Source organism: Aulostomus chinensis, chromosome 8 (genome assembly GCF_037954235.1).
Source record: "Aulostomus chinensis isolate RoL2024-O1b breed Wild chromosome 8, RoL_Achi_v1.0, whole genome shotgun sequence".
NCBI classification, from domain to species: Eukaryota; Metazoa; Chordata; class Actinopteri; order Syngnathiformes; family Aulostomidae; genus Aulostomus; species Aulostomus chinensis.
Genome location: NC_141327.1, coordinates 5,345,670 through 5,364,746, shown reverse-complemented (window position 1 = coordinate 5,364,746; position 19,077 = coordinate 5,345,670). Strand labels below are relative to the sequence as shown.

Genomic DNA, 19,077 nt, shown 5'->3' with positions numbered 1-19,077 from the left:
CAGCCTCTGGCACGAGCAGGAGTAACGCACATCTGCCGCTGACGCGATCAACAGGCAGTAAAGCGCACTGATCGGCGGTGAAATTTCCCCTCTTGTGCTTCATACCCGCACTCCTCCTATGGCAGGTTCTTGTCTCAGTTTGGCCCGACGCACCGGGCACGTTAGTGCGCGGCAGCAGAGCAGAGGTTGATGCAAAAGAGGGCGGTCAAAGTGTGACGGGTGCCGAACACGCTGCCTCACTCTGTCAAGCGTTTCACTCCCAGCTCCGCGCTGCTGGACTGCACACCATCACACACGTGTAATTTATTGCTTCCAGGAGAGCACACGCATGCTTGAAAAGCCCCGCGCGCACTTGATGCCCGCGTTGGTGATGCCATGCCCCGGAACCACGGCGGAGATGAAGGCGGTACCGGGCTCTGGATGAGAACATCGCAGGGGCAACATACCGAAGGCTTGAAAGATGTGGAGTCCGGACGAAAGATGATGAACAACGCGGGAGACGGTTTGTTGTCAGCCTCCAACGCCACAGGTGCCAGCGGCTCGGAGAGCCTGCGAGGGAAGCAGGGAGCCCGGCTCAGCCTGCTCGGGAAGCCACTCATCTACAGCGCGCAGAGCGGACGCAGGAACGTGCGCTACCGGCGCCTCCAAAACTACCTGTACAACGTGCTGGAGAGACCGCGAGCCTGGGCGTTCATCTACCATGCCTTTGTGTGAGTCCATTTCCTGTATTTGCATGTGGGATGCACACCTGTTGATGGTGCGCGGGAACACCATCAACAGGTCACAAAACACGCTTCTTCTATATGCTACTTCTTCCTTCTAGTGCACGGAGTCAACTTCCTAAATATGACTGAATAAACACAAGAGGAGTTTGACATGTGGAGGTGTGTGTGGACTCTTGAGCCTACTTATCGGCTCCCTACTGTCATTCCTTTTCTCCACCAGCTGCGTTTGATTTCCGCCTGCAGTTGTAGCATCACGACTGTTTTGGGGAGGAAGGAAGTTGAGACACATGGTGCCTCTCACCATCTTTGTGTGCGTGCGTGTGTGTGTGTACGAGGGGGAGTGGTTGTAAAGAGAGGAGGGTAAGGCCCGGTACTCTTGAAAACTGGTCGTTATAGCAAATTGTACACAATGTTGCAGTTCAGAGATAAGAACAAGAGGAGTTGGAGGAGTTCGAACTGCAGACTGTCATTTTTGGATACTGTGATGCGTTTGTTTGCTAAAGAGCTTCTGAGGTCTTACAGGATTGAAATGTTGCAACTTTTTCCACACCACCTTGTTTTTTGTTTTGTTTTTACAAACAGTTTCAAAGTAAAAGAACAGTTGCACCATAAAATGTCTCCAAAAAGTTCACTTGTGCATCACAGAGAAGGTGACGGTAGAATGCTGCTCACATAGGTGACCACTTTTAGTTTTCCAGCCCGAGCATATACTGTACATTCAGGCCAGGTTTTAAGTGGAGTGGAAAGTCTGAAATTAGATATTGGATTGAAAGAGGCCTTGCTCAATACATACTATTACAACATATACACAAAACTCTTGCTGCTCCCTCTTAAAGTCACACTGTGAACTGCTCTCAGTATCAGTAAATGTCCAATTTACTGCATAGTTTATCTATCGTCCTAGTTTTACAACTGTCTTGGTTGTTGTGCCTGTGCACTTTACTGTTTTTTATTACAGTGTCACAAATGTCTTGTCTTCACCATAGGACAGTGAGAAAGATCATTTTGATTCTTTTCTATGTCTGGTACATGTCAAGAAGCTGACAATAAAACTGACTTTGACTTTTCAAGATCCCGCGATATTTAAAAACCTCTTTTAACCAAACAATGGTTGTATCTACAGGCACTCACCAAAATTAAATAGGTTCGAATCCACTTTCCTTTTGTACTTCTATGTTTGAGGGAATGTATCTTTCCCTTCTGTCTGCAATACACTCACAATTTAGTTATAGATTTAGGTAAGCAATTACATTTTTATGTAATGGTGTGACGTAATGATGTGATGTGGTTTGCATGCACGCACGCACACACACAAAAAAAGGTACATACATACATTTGCCGCTTATCCTGATTAAGGGTGGGGGGAGGGGGGTGGAGCCTATCCCAGTTACCTTCGGCCGAGAGGCGGGGTTCACCCTGGACAGGACACCAGTCCATGGCAGGGCCAACACATAGACAGACAACCATTCACACTCACAGTCACACCTACGGTCAATTTAGAGTATCAATCAGCCTCGTCCCCTCTTGATGGCTTTGGACTGTGGGAGGAAGCTGGAGTACCAGAGAGAACCCACACAGGAACAGGGAGAACATGGAGACTCCACACAGAAAGATCCCGTGCCCGAGCTGGGACTCTAACCCAGAACCTTCTTGCTGTGAGGCGATAGTGCTGACCACTGCACCACCGTGCCGCCTCCCAATTATCTTCACTTTGCCTCATATTGCTCTGCCTATAAAACATTATTAAATGAAAAAGACACAATTTCCCAGAATTCCAAAGTGTTCATGAGGTTTCTCTGCTTCAACCAACTGGAACCAAACCAAAAGATTCTTCCTTTTCTTTCACAAATCCATGTGTTCAAGTCTGGAACCAACAATGTTTGACATTTTTGCTTGATGAAAGACTGAAGCGATGAATGAGCTATCAAAACAGTTGATGATGATTTTTTTTTTGCACAACCACAAAGTTGATGTCATAATGAATACGGGTTAAAAGGAAGGGTGTGAAAGTAAAATTCTTTGTCAAGAAGAGTAATCTCATTAAACAATAACAAAGTAAGGATGCATAATATTGGATTTTTGGCTGATGTCTGAGATGCTGATATTCTCCTAGCAGGCCTGGCCAATAACCAATATTTACCAATGTCGATGTCAACGCTGTGAATACAAGTTTCTTTGACGTTTATGTTTTCTTCATACAGACAACACATTGTGAATTAGAAAAGTTTGTTTCTCTTCAGTTCAGTTCCAAAACATTAGGAAAGCCCATCAAGCATACATTTACTGCTTTGTTGCTCATAAATGACAAATGATGAGCAAAGGAAGAGACAAGAGCAAAACCGATACTGAGAGTGATATATTATAAAAATGATCAATAGCTGGGCATGCTTAAAGCAGAGTATTTCCTCCCACCTCTTCCCATCTCCCTCAATACTCTATTGGGGTGATATCTGAAGAGAGATGAACTTATTTTGTTCACTTTGGGAAAAGGTCATCTCCAAAATGCTAATTAATAGCCTGCTATGAAAGTGTTTGCGCTCTCACATCTCAAGGGTCCTTGGACTCCCTTGTCTTAGGAAAGTGGGCCTGGGTGGCTGGCTAAGCGGTGAATGGCTTCCTTTCATCCCTGTGGCAATATGAGCATGAATTGGAGAGAGGGAGGGGACTAGCATCTCATTCAGTCCATTGCTGTGATGAATGCAGCCATGTTGGCCATAGCCTCGCAAGTTTACTTCTCTGATGATTTGACGGCTGTTGCTTTTGAGAGTTTTTATCGATGAACTATCAATGTGCAGCTGCTGACGAAGCTTGTTGTGGTGTACCTCTGATGGAACCTCGGGACTTCATCAGTTAGCCTGGTGTTTGAGTGAGCCTTCTCCAGGGGTTTCCACAGGTTACTTGTGCTCCTCCTTCTCTCAGCTTCACTGTACATATAGACGTCACCTGACTGTTATGTTTGTTCTCTAAAAAGCTGGCAGTGTAACCACTTCAAAACTGCGTAGTCTGACCAATGTCAATTTTGTCAACGAAAAATACGAGATTCCAAGAAAAACGTTTTTGTTGGCGAGCTAAAAATAGATCCATGATAAAGCAGCTGTGATGAAAAATGTTGCTTTCATTGGAGAGATGAGGTCATCCAGGTTCAGACGCGTTCAAACCTCGCTGTTTTCAGGCGTGAGAAGATTATCCTCTGTATAAGGCACAGTAGAGGAGGCCTGAAAGTAGAGGCAGGGGATGTTTCCAGTACTCACGGAAGATTTCGTTGTAAAAGGATGGATGGCTGTTCATTTTTTCTTTCCAAGGTGCGGTACGCCTAGATTAGATGCGCTACCAGAAACCTTGAACGTCCATTTGTCTGTTACTGATGAAGGACTTAATTTTGCAGCTCCGCTGATGTCTTTACGCTACATAGCGTCCTCACTGTCCTTGCAGTCTGTTCTCGATATGTCTTTGCTTCTGTTTAGACTTCTGTAACGTACCCCGGCTCAGGGAAGCAAGCGCCGGTGTTTGATTTCAGCTCCCTCTTCTGCGTGAAGCTCTCCCAGCAGGTGAGCATCTCAGGCTCAGGTCTGTCCTTGATTTAACTTGTTATGCATACAGACATTTTGGGCCAATAAATTTGTTCATACACTTGGAAATCCTTTCATTTCCTACGCAGTCCGTCATGATTTCTGATGTGCACCGAAGCTCCTAGTAGAGTTTGACTGTGGATGGTGTGCTCGCAAAAACAAGTGTTGCTCGTGGATATTCCAACTATGTGGATGGCAAGCAGACAGATTTGATGACGTCTGACCAACAAATACACTTGCACTCTAGCTAGTGCCGCTACTGTACGACACCCGAATATGCTGACCAAGATGGTCGCTTGTGGTACATTGCTCAGTTCTGGTTCAATGTAGAAATCAGATGTATTCAATTTCTTTTAGCTTCCTCTTCAAATGTTTTACAAAACAGCTGCAAATTGGAGATATTTTTCTTCTGTTGCATGTGGCAGGTAAAGGAGATCCAGCTCTTCTCTCGTACCTCTTTTTCCTGACATGAATGCTAATCCTTCTTGTATCACCCGAGTGATACAACCACTGTTTGATGAGTCACCTTTTAGCGTCAGTCTTCACCTTCGATTCATTTGAGCTATCGCGGACATTCGGAGCGCCATTTTCCAGTGTAGCTGGCAGAGAGCTGCTGGCTGGGTCAAGAAGATTCATCACGGCCTTCTCGTGGGCTTTTTGCTGACTGTGGTTGTTCAGTTTCTTGTTTTTCTCAGGAGAAAAGCCTCAAATTGTGTCAGCTGTCAGGTAATGGCAGATTTGCTCTGGGTTGGAACGTTTGTCCCGGACGATGGGGTGTGTGTGTGTGTGTGTGTGTGTGGGGGGGGGGGGGGCATGAACCCTTATTAGGATCAGTGCGCGTGATATAATTCAGTCAAGCTGTTCTGCTTGAACAGTCCAAGCAGTGTTTGGATACCTCACAGGGGTTCAATTTCATCATCCACTGCTTTGAGCCGTAAAAACCCTGATCTCCTCCATATCTCATCACACCTGCCCTCAGCTTCCAGTTATTCTGTCAGACATGTGTGCGCGTGGGCGCACACACACACACACACACACACACACACACACACACACACACACACACACACACACACACACACACACACACACAGGCGCATACACGAAAGTTTGTGCAGCTATCCTTGATAATAGCTGACTTTAAATTGATAAGGTTTTTGAACATAAACTTTTCTGTTAGTAGTCTTCTTAATAAAAAAAGACAAAAACAACTCCCTGCAATAGAACATGACATCATCCAGGCAGTGTACACGTGCATAGAAAAATGATGATTATGAGCAGTATTCATTTACATCGCAGCATAAAGTGATGTGGGAAAACAAAGGCTCAGGGTCTGTTAGATGATTAAATAATAATCAATAATAATAAATAATCAGTAATGATAGTTTTGCTTAATTTCTTCCTTTTCACTTGTAGGTTGTCAGTAACACTTAACATCTTTTTACGTCTGCACTTATTAAGCCTGCCAGGAGGGTAGCATTTTATCTGCCATATTTTTAAACGTATACAGTACAGATATAGTATAGCCACGATGTTAAATTAATTAAATATTTGCCAGGTTATAGTTATTAATAGTGAGTAGTTAATACTCTAAATGAATTTGATGTCTTATGAGAAATTAATTGATTGATAATCTATATTTCAATTGTTTTTTGAAGATTCGATTGGATTTCATAAGAAATTTTTGCAAGTAGAACCAAAACACAGCAGTGTCTTACTTTTCATGTGTGTTAACTGTCAGTGGTATATTTTCAAAATAAAAGGCCTGCTTAAGATCCAAATTTGTTGTTTCATTTTTGTGGTTGTGATGAATTAACTGCTTATATTTTTATCTATTCCTTAAGTGTGACGGCTGCCGCACTGAGCCAGTCTTTGTGCTGCGTTGAACTGCGCCTCGCGTCCCAGCCTGCCCTCCTTCCGACACACACACACACACACACACACACACACACACACACACACACAGTGCAGCCATTCATCTCACTTCTGGATTAACAAGCTCTTATCCTCGCAAGTATGTTCAGGAGCTGGAAAGTGTATGTGTGTGTGTGTGTGTGTGTGTGTGTGTGTGTGTGTGTGTGTGTGTGTGTGTGCTGGGGGGGGGGGGTCTTCCACCTCTCGGAGCTGGGAGGTGGAATAATCTGGAGGCATGAACTCACTGCTCTCATTTGTGTGTTATGTATCAGTCACTTCTGGGTAAATACCTGGATGAAGGAGGACAGCTGTCTTTGATAATCTGACGCCTTTAATTGGAATATTGACAAATCACCTGATTGTTATTTTATTTGGGCCTCTGTAAAAGCATTGATAAATACATCTGTATCTTCTCATTATCTCTTTGAGAGACCCAGGTCAGAAAGTCCTCTCTGTATAAATACATGTCATGTGACACATAAGGACATTTTGCATTTGTATCAGCACACAGGGAGCACCCACTGCCACCCTTTGACTGGGTGACTCAATGGAAAGAAGCTTCTTATAAACAGCCAGAGCCGTGCGCTGTAAACACGGTCCAGTGTTTGCTTCAGCAGAAGTGTCGGAAGGGAGCTGCCTGGTTTGATCAGCGCTGTGAAAGAAAACAGAGGTGTGATGTATTTGTCCAGATGGCAGCTGCTTGTATGTCAGTTAAAGGGTGAGGAGCACAAGCGCTGTCAGCGTGGGGAAAGGCGTTGCTTACACACTTGTGGTAAATGTGTCGGTGACAGCTCAGCAGAGAAGAAGTCTGACATTAAGAGCTGCCTTTATGTGCCTGGTGGGAGCGTTGGGAAGTTTGTGCATTTATAAAGGTTATAGTCACATTTTATGTACTACGTCTTGAGGGGTCGTGATATTTTAGCTTAAGTGATGGTGGGCCTCCTCTAAGGCAAATCCAAGACTAAGGTGCCACCCCCCAACCCTCTGTACTAGTTCTGTTTCTGGATTATTATTATGTTGAATGCATATGCAGTCAGTTGTTTAGCCATGCTAGCCCTTTATTGCTGTTCTATATACATTCAGAGTACAATGAATGCATGAAAATGGTCTGTCCTGAGTCACTTATTACATTCTTGACTCTTGGAAAGTAGAAAAAATAAAATTCTCTCCAAACTGCTCTATGTCTTCAGCATAAACTTCACCAAATCACACATATTTAGGCTGTTCTATACAGTGTTCAGCAAGGTTCACCCAAAACATAATTTATGTTACTAGTTTCTTGCAAGCGATACATCTGACAATTTACTTTTGGTTAGAGCTTTTGCATTACTTTCAACATAATGTGGACGAGGTACTAAAAAATGGAAGTGCATAACATCCCTTCATGGTTGATTGTTCAACTTGAACAATTTATGTAAATGAATCTTGGACTTCTTTCTTTTGTCTTTGTGTATACTTGCATGTATATATACATATACATACAAGTATACACACACAGGAAATACATGTACATGGATTCATCCATTCGATATTTCACTTATCCGTTAAGGGTCATGGGGGCTGGAGCCTCTCCCAGCTGACATTGGGGGAGAGGTGGGGTTCACCCTGGATGGGTCACCAGTCTGTTGCAGGGCCATCAGGAGCAATTTGGTGCTCAGTGTCTTGCTTAAGGATACTTTGACATGTCACCGGGGGAAGTGAGGATTGAATCAGCGACCCTTTGGTAGACGGCCACTCTGCCTCTGAGCCATGCTGCCCCTTACATGAATTCATGCTAGTTCAAATCAAGTCCTCAAAATCCTAGAGAATTTGCAATTTACAAACAGCCTTGGGATTTTTCCACATCAGACAATCAAATTCCAATAATTTAAACCAACTTCCACAATATTTGTGAAGGATTGAAGTTATCAGGGCCTTAACATGCTTGATGATTCTGTTGTCATGGCTTGGGGAGGTAGGAGGAGCCGTAACATTATCGGAGTCACAGGATTCTTCGTAACATCGTATCGTGATCCATTGATCCATTTTCTGGAAAAAAAAAAAATCTGATGACAAGTTGTTCCGTTGCATACATTTTGCTTGCCACAGAGTTTATTTTCTGCAGTAATCCAATGTCCAGCGTAAAGATCTCAATGGCTTTTGATCAAGGGACACTATGGAGAAGCCAACTACTGGGTTGATACATCATCCCTGCAGCGCTCTGTAAGTAACTAGTATGATGATAATGAAACATGCAACACTGAAGCTAGTTAAGCTTCATTACATAACGTGAAATATAAAGGCTTGTATCCATTAAAGCTTTTCTTCCAGCGGAAAAGAACCCAGCTGAGAGTGTTTGGATGTGAATCGTTTGTTCAGCTGAGCCACTTTAGTTGCCATGAAACTGAATGTCCACGGATGTAAAAATGAAGAGCATTTCCTCTGGTCTTTTTCTCAAGAAGAAATAAAGACGGAGCCACAGTGGGAGAGAACCCACCGGTCTGTGTGGGTTCATGACAAATTGTGAGCACGGAAATGTCTGGTTGAAGAGCACCCCCGTTGTTGTTCAGCACTTGTAATTACACGTAGGATGTGACGCTTGGTCTTCGAAAGGAAGGAAAAAAACAACCTTTAAGAGTACAGAATCGTGTAACACAGCTTAAAGACAATATGGAGAATCAGGAAGACAAGACTACATCTGTAACTACTGATGGACTGATAACATATAGAGAATGGAATTGGTCGAGTCAGTCTCACACACACACACACACACACACACACACACACACACACACACACAGGGGAGAGAATAAATGATTTCCTATCTCACTGATGTATTTACGCTCATTTTTCTCTCAGAGAAATTAAAGGCACTCCAGCATCTGAACAAAATAGCCATTATAAATACATAATGCATGATTATACTGTCATACCTGGTGATGTGAAAAACACAGGTTCAGAGATTGGAACGGCCTACAGTATATACTTTATGTTAACTGTAAACATTAACCAGTTACTCAAAACCCCAAAAATCAATAAGGTCTGTGCTTATTGATACTGATGGGTGCTACCATAACGCAGTGACTCATGAAGAGATGATGGCACTGATGAAAAAATGAGTAGGGACACTAGAGTAAGAGCTAACGTTAATAACTTCAAAGGAAAGATTATCCACCTTTGTCTCTGCTCACATTTTTCACTTCTCTCACAGAGCACCAACATGGCAGGCTAGCTTAACTATTGTCGCCTCCCAGTTTACCTGGAACCCCCCGCAGAGGTCAGCCCTCCTGCCCAGAAACAAAGAGATACCTGACAGACCACAAAATCACATAGCAGTGCTTTGATAACATAAAGCTTTTAGGGTCTTTACAACGTTTATATGCACAAAATGTAGATGTGAGGAGTTGAAGAATGAGGAGGAGTAAAAAATAAATCTGATTTGTGTTTAAGTGGTGGTTTTTTTTTTTGGTGCTTACAGGATTTTAGCTACTGACCCTATTTTTAACTCACTGTACGTCATGCGTCATGGCAAACCTCGGCTGCTCAGTCCTTAGCTAGCAGGCAAACAACAGTAAGGTCGACATCATGTGGTCAGGTTCATCTTCCCGTCCCCGCCCTAACAGTAGCCTGTGTCTATATGACATGTCCCCAGAATTAATTTACACACATGCAAGTGTGTGTGTGTGTGTGTGTGTGTGTGTGTGTGTGTGTGTGTGTGTGTGTGTGTGTGTGTGTGACAAGGTGGGTGGGGCTTGAGGTGGATGGTCTGTGTGCTATAAAATTACATTGCTGACAGAAACATGTGGAATTGGGATTTTGTCTCCCTGGTTGGGCAGACAAACAAAATCTACATATGGGAAACTGGTTCCCTCTAATATCACAAATCACATCACAATATCAGTCAATATTATCACAAGTAGATCTTTTTTTTTTTTTGAATTGTGCAGCCATTCAAATCTGGTGTGACTTCACTCCCCACTCTACTACATTAGTGGAAATGATGTCATTTTTTTGGAATACTCGTGATAACATTTAAGTTGAATGAGCTTGATTTGAACTTTTACTGCCGATAAGAAACACTCGTCAAAAGTCCTTTATTTTCTATCAGCACATTGACGCATTCAAAACAGCAAAATGATGAATTACCTCTCTCCTGCCAATACATCGTCAAGGGCACTAAAATTAGGTGAAACTCAAGTTCCAAACATTGAGGAAGTGGCTGACATTACTGTCAAATATTATTCTTTCGTGGTGAGGTTGGTGTTATTGTGTATGTTCTGACACACTCCGTCTCACTTTGTGCTATTTTAAAATTCTCTGTCATTTACTGAGAAAGTTGGATACTGCAGGTTTTACTCAATGTTACTCATTTGTTCTGAGCTATTTTCAGCAGCAGATAAATACATATTTTGTGTGCGAGTGAGTATTTATTTATGCAAGTGGGAAAGGGTACGTGGGGTTGACTCTAAGGAGATTTAGCAGCTGATCTGGTCACGGCATTGAAAGAACAATGATGTGACTTACTGGTGTGTTTGTCAGTCTTGATACACGTGAAATTTTTTGTTGGATCAGTAATCTATTAATCAGTCAAAAAAATATTAATCTATTAGTATCTATAATATTAATAGCTAATGGGGCTGCACGGTGGTGCAGTGGTTAGCACTGTGGCCTCACAGCAAGAAGGTTCCGGGTTCGAGTCCCGGCTCGGGCGCGGGATCTTTCTGTGTGGAGTTTGCATGTTCTCCCTGTTCCTGCGTGGGTTCTCTCCAGGTACTCCGGCTTCCTCCCACAGTCCAAAAACATGCAATTGGGGACTAGGCTGATTGAATACTCTAAATTGACCGTAGGAATGACTGTGAGTGTGAATGGTTGTTCGTCTCTCTATGTTGGCCCTGCGATGGACTGGTGACCTGTCCAGGGTGTACCCCGCCTCTCGCCCGTTGACGCTGGGATAGGCTCCAGCCCCCCCGCGACCCTTAATGTGTAGGAATAAGCGGAAGATGACGATGGATGGATTAATAGCTAATGAATCTGTGTGTTTCACACGTGTGTTCACTCTGCTCAGTAAAGATGTGAATCTATAGTCGTGTAACAACACTGAGTCATAGCATCTCATTGCTAAGGAACTATTTCTTGTTCCTAATGAGGCTCATTTGCCTAACTGGTCATTTGTGCTCCAATCATGAGTGTATTGATTAGGTCCGGTCAAGGACATCAGTTGATCAGAGTGCCTGTCTGAAATCCAACTGAGGACAATCACAGCTGACCAAGTGTCGCGTTTCAGTTCTATATTTACTTAGAGGGAGTTCCCCTCTCTCTGTTTTCAGAGCTCAACACAAAGACGAGGCTATGAGGTGACGGTCCAGGCTACGCTCCTGTACAAGTATTGGGCTTCAACGAAGAGAAATAGCCCCTGCTTGTCTCCTCTGAAAGGCCCCCTCTCTTCACTTCCTCCCTCAGTGTACAAGGAGGGATCAATAGCCACTAGGGGTGCAACAAAACAGTCAACTAACAAAACGATACAAATTACGAAACAGGGATCATGATACAAAATACTCACTTTGTAGATTACATCTTATTTTTGGGGTCATTTTCTACCACTTATTTTGATAAGGGTCACGGGGGGGCTGGCGCCTATCCCAGCAGCGGGGGTTCACCCTGGACAGGTCGCCAGTCCATCACAGGGCCAACACATATAGACAGACAACCATTCATACTCACAGCCACACCTACGGTCAATTTAGAGTATCAATCAGCCTCGTCCCCTCTTGATGTCTTTGGACGGTGGGAGGAAGCTGGAGTACCAGAGAGAACCCACACAGGCACAGGGAGAACATGGAGACTCCACACAGAAAGACCCTGTGCCCGAGCTGGGACTCAAACCCGGAACCTTCTTGCTGTGAGGCCACAGTGCTAACCACTGCACCACCGTGCTGCCGAAACTCAGAAATGCAAGAATCAAATAGTCTTTATTTTCTTCTTTGATATGCAGACATACAAGTTATTGTTGCATCAGTACAAAATAAAATGCTCTTTGCCTAGAAAAAATAAATAAATTTATATATATATATATATATATATATATATATATATATATATATATATCATCACCGTTGCTTTGTCTTTTACAAGGGAAGCCAAAATAAGTCCACACAACCAATTTGTTTGATGAAGGAGCGTGCGCTACTTCGACCTCGTCTTCCTCCATTTTGAAATAATTGTTTTGCTTCTTCTTCTTCTTCCTCTTCTTGTATGGCGTTGCTACAGCGTTCTTCTTCTTCTTGTATGGCGTTGCTACAGCGTTCTTCTTCTTCTTGTATGGCGTTGCTACAGCTTTCATCTTCTTCTTGTATGGTGTTGCTACAGCGTTCTTCTACTTCTTCTATGGCGCTGCTACAGCGTTCTTCTTCTTCTTGTATGGCGTTGCTACAGCGTTCTTCTTGTATGGCGTTGCTACAGCGTTCTTCTTGTATGGCGTTGCTACAGCGTTCTTCTTCTTCTTGTAATATGTGTATAGAGTAGGTGAGAGGGTCAAAAATCATCAGCGTTAGTGGTGCTTGGCACTGCTTCGCATTTTTTATTGATTTTATTTCCTACGTCTTTGAATTTTATTTCATCATTTTTTAATTTAGCGAAATTTCGTAACGCCCCTAATAGCCACTTTCATCAGAATGAGTCTTTTCTTGATTAAATGCCTTGACACCAGAGACTGTGGACTAACATTTGTTTCACCCAGAGTCCCATGACATGCTTGGTATCTCCAAGGTTTGTTTCCCACCAGTAACCACCGTTAGATCTGACTTCCAGGAACTCTACACCACAGTGGGAACTCAACCCTGCTGGCAGTGATACTGGGCATGGGTTTTCCCACCTGGGTGACCCTTGAGTTTCACTTTCTGATGAGAATGTTTGGTAGCTGTCCCCGAGCAGTCGTTTCACAGGTCTCAGTCTCTCTCTGTCATCTGCAGTGTGAGAGAAGCACTGATTTATGGCCTCTTTTCGTCTCTTTTCTTCCACCCTATATGCTCAAATACCCTCAGTGTGTTTTCGACAGTCATCAGATTGAAGTGCTGTAAAATGCTGAATCCCGTTTTGTGCCTTTTTTCTTTGAGTGTTCAAAGATGGGAGAGTGTTGAGCCACTTTCCTCTCATCCTTCTTTCATCTCTGCCCTGTGCTGAGCAGACAACGATCTTTGTTTGCATTTCCATCATCACTTGGCCACTGTTAGCAGCGGCCAGTCTGTAGCACAAATCGAGGAACCTGGGGTATGACCTCTTGTGCCGTTGTTCACCCCTTGCAGCTGGTTCTATTATTGTTTCAGTCATTTCTGATCTCTGAGCCTTATAATCACAAAGGAGCTGGCAGATGCTTGCCTTGAAGGGGCGCGCTCAGAGGGAGGGGAGCTGCTTGGCTAATTTTTGACATCCGTAATGTGTTCTTTGAAACGTAGCTGTAAAAGTTCATCTGATGGAGGGTATGAGGCTGATGGAAGTCTGTGGAGGAACACACACACACACACACACACACACACACACACACACACACACACACACACACAGATAATCCTAATGTGAAAGGGGTGATTTTGAGCGCTGCTGTGTTGCCATAGCTACTGATGCAGCCTTCATAAGCTCACCCAAGACTGGAAAAAGACATCTTGGGTGGGTTTCAAAATGCAAACAAAAATAAATCCTTGTGAGCACTCATTCCTGCGTGAATCTTCCTGTCATCCACTGACGGCCACGCCGTCACTGCTGTGCCATCCTGGCCAGCCGTTAGTCATGGGTGAGACAAGCCATGTGCTAGCCACTGCTATCATGCTATATTTAGGCATGCAGCAACTAGTTTAGTGTTCATGGCTCTGTGAGCCTGTTCTCTCACTGTGGGAAAAGCTCAAAGAACCCTCCAGCACGCTAATTTTGTATTTTGTTCTTTCATTGAACATCAATAGGATGGATTAGATGTAACTTTTATTTTTCTGTACCGTTTGTCTAGAATGAAAGATCTACATGTACAACTTCCAGTGTAGTACTGCAGCTATCATCAAATAACCAACAGTATCTAAATGCCCCAGGAAAACCTCGTTCAAAAATAGCACCACCATGCTGATGACGTAGGCTACACACTACAGTAGTCATGATGCGAGGGGGTTCTATACAAGGACAAACCATTTACCACTAGCTACATTCTTAGCCAGCTCTAGCATGCATGCTGAAGATTGGTCCTCAGGGCTTGGGGGTGGGGGGGGGGGTTGGGGGTGATTGGCAGCACATCAGGGAGATGCTGCGCCAGGTTATGCCAGTGGCACTGTGCTTGACACAGGCCTGGTAGTGCAACAGCATAGAGGGTGACAGGCCAGAGCCCCTCTGACCTCCATGTCTTACCCACAGGGGTGCCACTGCAGCTGGGTAGCAAGCCTGTCCCTCACCCCCCCTTCAGTGTGCAATGTGCCTCTACATGGGGATGAAGGGATAGAGAGAGTGAGACGGATTGGTTTTCATGATGACAGAGTGAGTGAATGTTTGTGAAAAAGGGGAAGAGGACAGTGTCACTTTGACTGTTGCATCCTTGTTTTCTTTCTGCTTGGTCACATGTCCATGTGTCATGTTCCTTTATGATATCTGAAGATCTAACATCTTCAGTCCATGTCTTGATGTTAAGTTCAGACATAAAGAGAGAATTATTTTATCATGCTTGCTCCTCTTTCCCCATGCATCACAGTTGCTTCGGGCAACCATCACCCCATGCAGCAGCAAGGCTGCACACAGCCCCTCTGTTTCGAAACATAAAAAGCTCAGTGTGGGAACCTCTGTGAAGGGCAACCGCACTCCACTCCAAAACTAACGGCCAGCTCTGAGACTAAACAGAATACAGTATGAGTTTTATCTTGATGGTGTTGCCAGGTCTGGAGCTGTCTGCTCTTATAATACTCAGTGTATTTGAGGGAATGGTTTCTGCTTTGACAGCGGAACGATATGAAATGTCTTCAAGGTACAGTGATTTTTTGATATCAGGTAGTTTGTGATATTTCCACCGTTGTCTCTCATGTTTTATGACTGTAAGGCACAAGTGTCATGGGTCAACTCATTTCTGAGGCTGATATCTGTGGGAGAACATCAGATTTTCAGTTTATTCCCATACTTGTGACCCCAACTTGGCATACTGACCCAGCAAGAGTCAACAAAAAAAAAATCTTCCACGCTAAATTGTCCCACATAGTCATGGCCAACATAATCTCAAAATTAAACATGCTGGAAAAGAGTCGATGGAGCTGCAGGATGGAAGTTGAAGTGCTGAGGTATGAACGGCTTTAACCAATGCTCTGCTTTGTTAGCACTTCCTTGTTGCTGATGTGTCAGAACACATTAGCCGTTAAGTTTGCTCCCGAGGTCACCATAGGCGAAGTCCTCTGTCATATAGATAAGAGTATTACGAGAGAGATGGGGGTGCAGGGTTTGAGAGTTTTCCTCCTTGCTTCCTCCTTTTTGTGCTTTTCTTATAGCAGCAGCAGCACTTCTGCATTTCATGGTACTGCGGCATGTTAAGTATATTTGAAATGCAACAAATGCACATAATGTTTAGTGCAACTTAAAACTCTATAGCAAAATTATTAATCAAGACTTTCAAGATGGGAAAGATGTTGTGAATAGAGAGAAAATAGCTTGTGTACCATTTTGAGAGTTTTAGAGAGACCCCCCCCCCCCACCCACACACACACACACACACACACACACACACACACACACACACATTTTTTAAGGACATTATTAATATTTTATGGTGCGATAAAAAGAAAATATCCCAAATTCCTGTCAAGTATTTACTGAAAGTCCAGATGTCCCCATTTTCCACCAGTATTAAAGGACCAGTGTGAAGGATTAAGTGAAAGAAGCTGCACATTGCAAATCTCAGCGTAAATATATTACCAATATTACAAAAGAGAGACACGCACATGACAAAAGATATAAAAGAACAAGCCAAAATTATGGTACCGTTTGTCCTTCCTGGGAAACATGTCGGACCCTTTAAAGATACAGGTTTAAAAGGTTCATTCTAAGCAAAACTGAAATTAAAATGTTTTCTGTTTCAGGTGATTATACATGAAAACATACATAGTTTAGTTAAGAATCTTATGGTACATTTTCCAATAACCCCATTCTTAATTGTGCACACTGGCCCTTTAGGTGCAGCATGGGTTTGTGTATCTTTCTAGAGCTGAAAGAGTCTCATAACCCTTCATGCAAATGTAACTCAGTCCAAGCCAGATCGGGTGAACAATGCACACACAACAACCTGTAATTCAAGGTGCAAAAAGCAACAATTTGAAGAAAACAAACTGTAATGTAATCAAAAAAACAAAAAACAAAAAAAAACCTGGAAAGGTTCAGAACCAAAGTCTAAATTTACCTGAAAGGTATTATTGGGGCAAATTAATTGAGTAAATTTGAAAAAATTTCCCAAATTCATATTCATCAGGGTTATGATGTCAGATATCTCAGAATTTGTGTGTGGATTTGGATTCCTCATGTTATGACTCAGTGCAGCAGTTATGCATTTTAGTTCATGTTTGTGGATTACATCTTATTTTTGGGGCCATTTTCTACCACTTATTTTTATAAGGGTCGCGGGGGGGTGGGCGCTGACGCCTATCCCAGCAGCCTTCAGGCGAGTGGCGGGGTTCACCCTGAAAGGGTCACCAGTCCATCGCAGGGCCAACGCATATAGGCAGACTTCACACTCACATTCACACCTACGGTCAATTTAGGGTATCAATCAGCCTAGTCCCCAATTGCATGTCTTTGGACTGTGAGAGGAAGCAGGAGTACCAGAGAGAACCCACACAGGCACAGGGAGAACATGGAGACTCCACACAGAAAGATTCGGTGCTCCAGCTGGGGCTCGGAACCTTCTTGTTGTGAGGTGACAGTTCTAACCACTGCACCACTGTGCCGCCCTGTTAGTTTTTCTTATTTTAAGAAATAGTCACAAGTAAATTTAGCTTAGCTTTTCCCTTGTTCCTTGTTTCTGATATTTAATAGACCTGATGACTTACGAATTAATCAAGAAAATAATCAACAGATGAATCAAAGATAAAAAATAATTGATTCTTGCTGCCTGACTTGAGGTGCATGGTGGAAACATTTAATTTAATTGCTAGTTAGGACTTTGAAAGATATTGAGTACATTTGTGTCATTCAGATGTTTATGTTTGCTGTATGTGTCTGTCACTCTTCTACTTTTGATTTGGTCTCCATGAAGAAATCTATTCCAGTCTTACCTCTCAGTTGCATGTGTGCAGTTATATGCTCGATACACAGGACCACTCTTGGTGTAAATGTCTTCCAGCCCTATCTGATAATGAGGTGATGAGTGATGCAAGAGGTTGAAGCACGAAGCGAGCTCACGATGAGTGTTCATTTCATGTTACACACAGTGCTTTCATTTATATATATATATATATATATATATATATATATATATATATATATACATATATATGATGTAAAATATGTATGTGTGTGTCTTTACATATACAGTACTGTGTATATATATATACACACACATACATATATACATATATATGTATGTATATACATACATACGTGTGTGTGTATATATATATGTGTGTGTGTGTATATATATATATACACACACACACATATATACATATATGTATGTATATACATACATACGTGTGTGTGTGTATATATATGTGTGTGTGTGTGTATGTATATATATATATATATATATATATATATATATATATATATATATATATATATATATATATAAACACACATACATTTATCCAAATGTTTTGCAGGTCCTTGTTAATTAAAAAGGGTGTAGCAAGTGCTGCATTGATCTGTTGTGTTACAGAAGTTGAGTCAGAAGGTGAAGCTTTATGATTCATTATGAGTCCCCCCCTCCCCCGTGTAGACAGGTGTGTGTGAGGTTGATGTGTTGTTGTGAGTGAAGGAGGTCCAACTGGTAAGAGGCCTTGTGGTAGACCAAGATCATACTGGAGGGATTCTACTTCAACAACCAAAGCTTAAAAGGTGGATTTGGACTTGTATATTATATTTACAGGCATGAAAGTGAAATTGCTCCTTATTTTGCAAGAAAGTAGAAAAAAGGCTGCAAAGCAACATTATTTCTGCAATGAAAAACATTTGATATGAGTTTGACTTCAAGTCTGCAGCTCTGGGGCTTTTGTTTGGTAAAGAAACAAGAGATAGTGGGCTGAAGTTTTGTGTCAAAACTGGATCTCAAGAAATGGGTTGAATGAATTCTGACTATTTTCACTTCGCGTCACACATTACCAAGACACATTCTTCCATGTTGTATTGCACCTCCTGAGTCAACTGATGCCTTTATCACTGCTGATTCATCCAAGCTGCAGGGCAACATCAGCTTTCACTCCTGCAACTCCTCACAAGCTCTAACAGGAGCTGGACACAAGGAGGAATACTACCCTCACATTTGTGCACAAGAATTGGGGACAGTCAGTTCTCTGAAGAGTGTGTGTGTGTGTGTGTGTGTGAGCGAGTAAGTGAGGTGACTGTGTGTCAGCTGGTGTGTCATTTTCAATCAGCATCTGATCGACTGTAAGGATGACGAGGCCACAGGGGTTCAGCATGAGTATCACAGGTGTCCTCCAATTCATGTTGGAATCTCAAGGTTCCATCATGTTCGGTCAAATGTGCATGGTGGAATGTGTATCCAGCCCTCACAAGGAATCCCTAACAGCAGCTCCAGTGTCACTTTCTGTACCAACACAAGTCTGTTAAATTGACTCTGAGCTCCTGCCTCTGTTTGCCAAGTCATGTCTGCCTGTCGCTCGACAAATCAACTCTTAAGTGTTTGTCTTCACAAAATAAGCTGGGCC

General features: G+C 42.9%; 1 protein-coding gene across 4 annotated transcripts in view; it reads left to right on the top strand.

Annotated features, from left to right (window-relative positions):
- The first annotated feature begins 197 nt into the window (after nt 1-197).
- The window catches only part of LOC147256895 (potassium voltage-gated channel subfamily KQT member 5-like), a 127,773-nt gene continuing 108,893 nt past the window's right edge, over nt 198-19,077 (top strand). For all 4 annotated transcript variants that reach the window (XM_086210551.1, XM_086210549.1, XM_086210550.1 and 1 more), the window contains exon 1: nt 198-710. In XM_086210551.1, the coding sequence (XP_086066677.1) occupies nt 376-710 (335 nt within the window). In that variant the 5' untranslated portion in view covers nt 198-375. The remainder of the gene's footprint in view (nt 711-19,077) is intronic.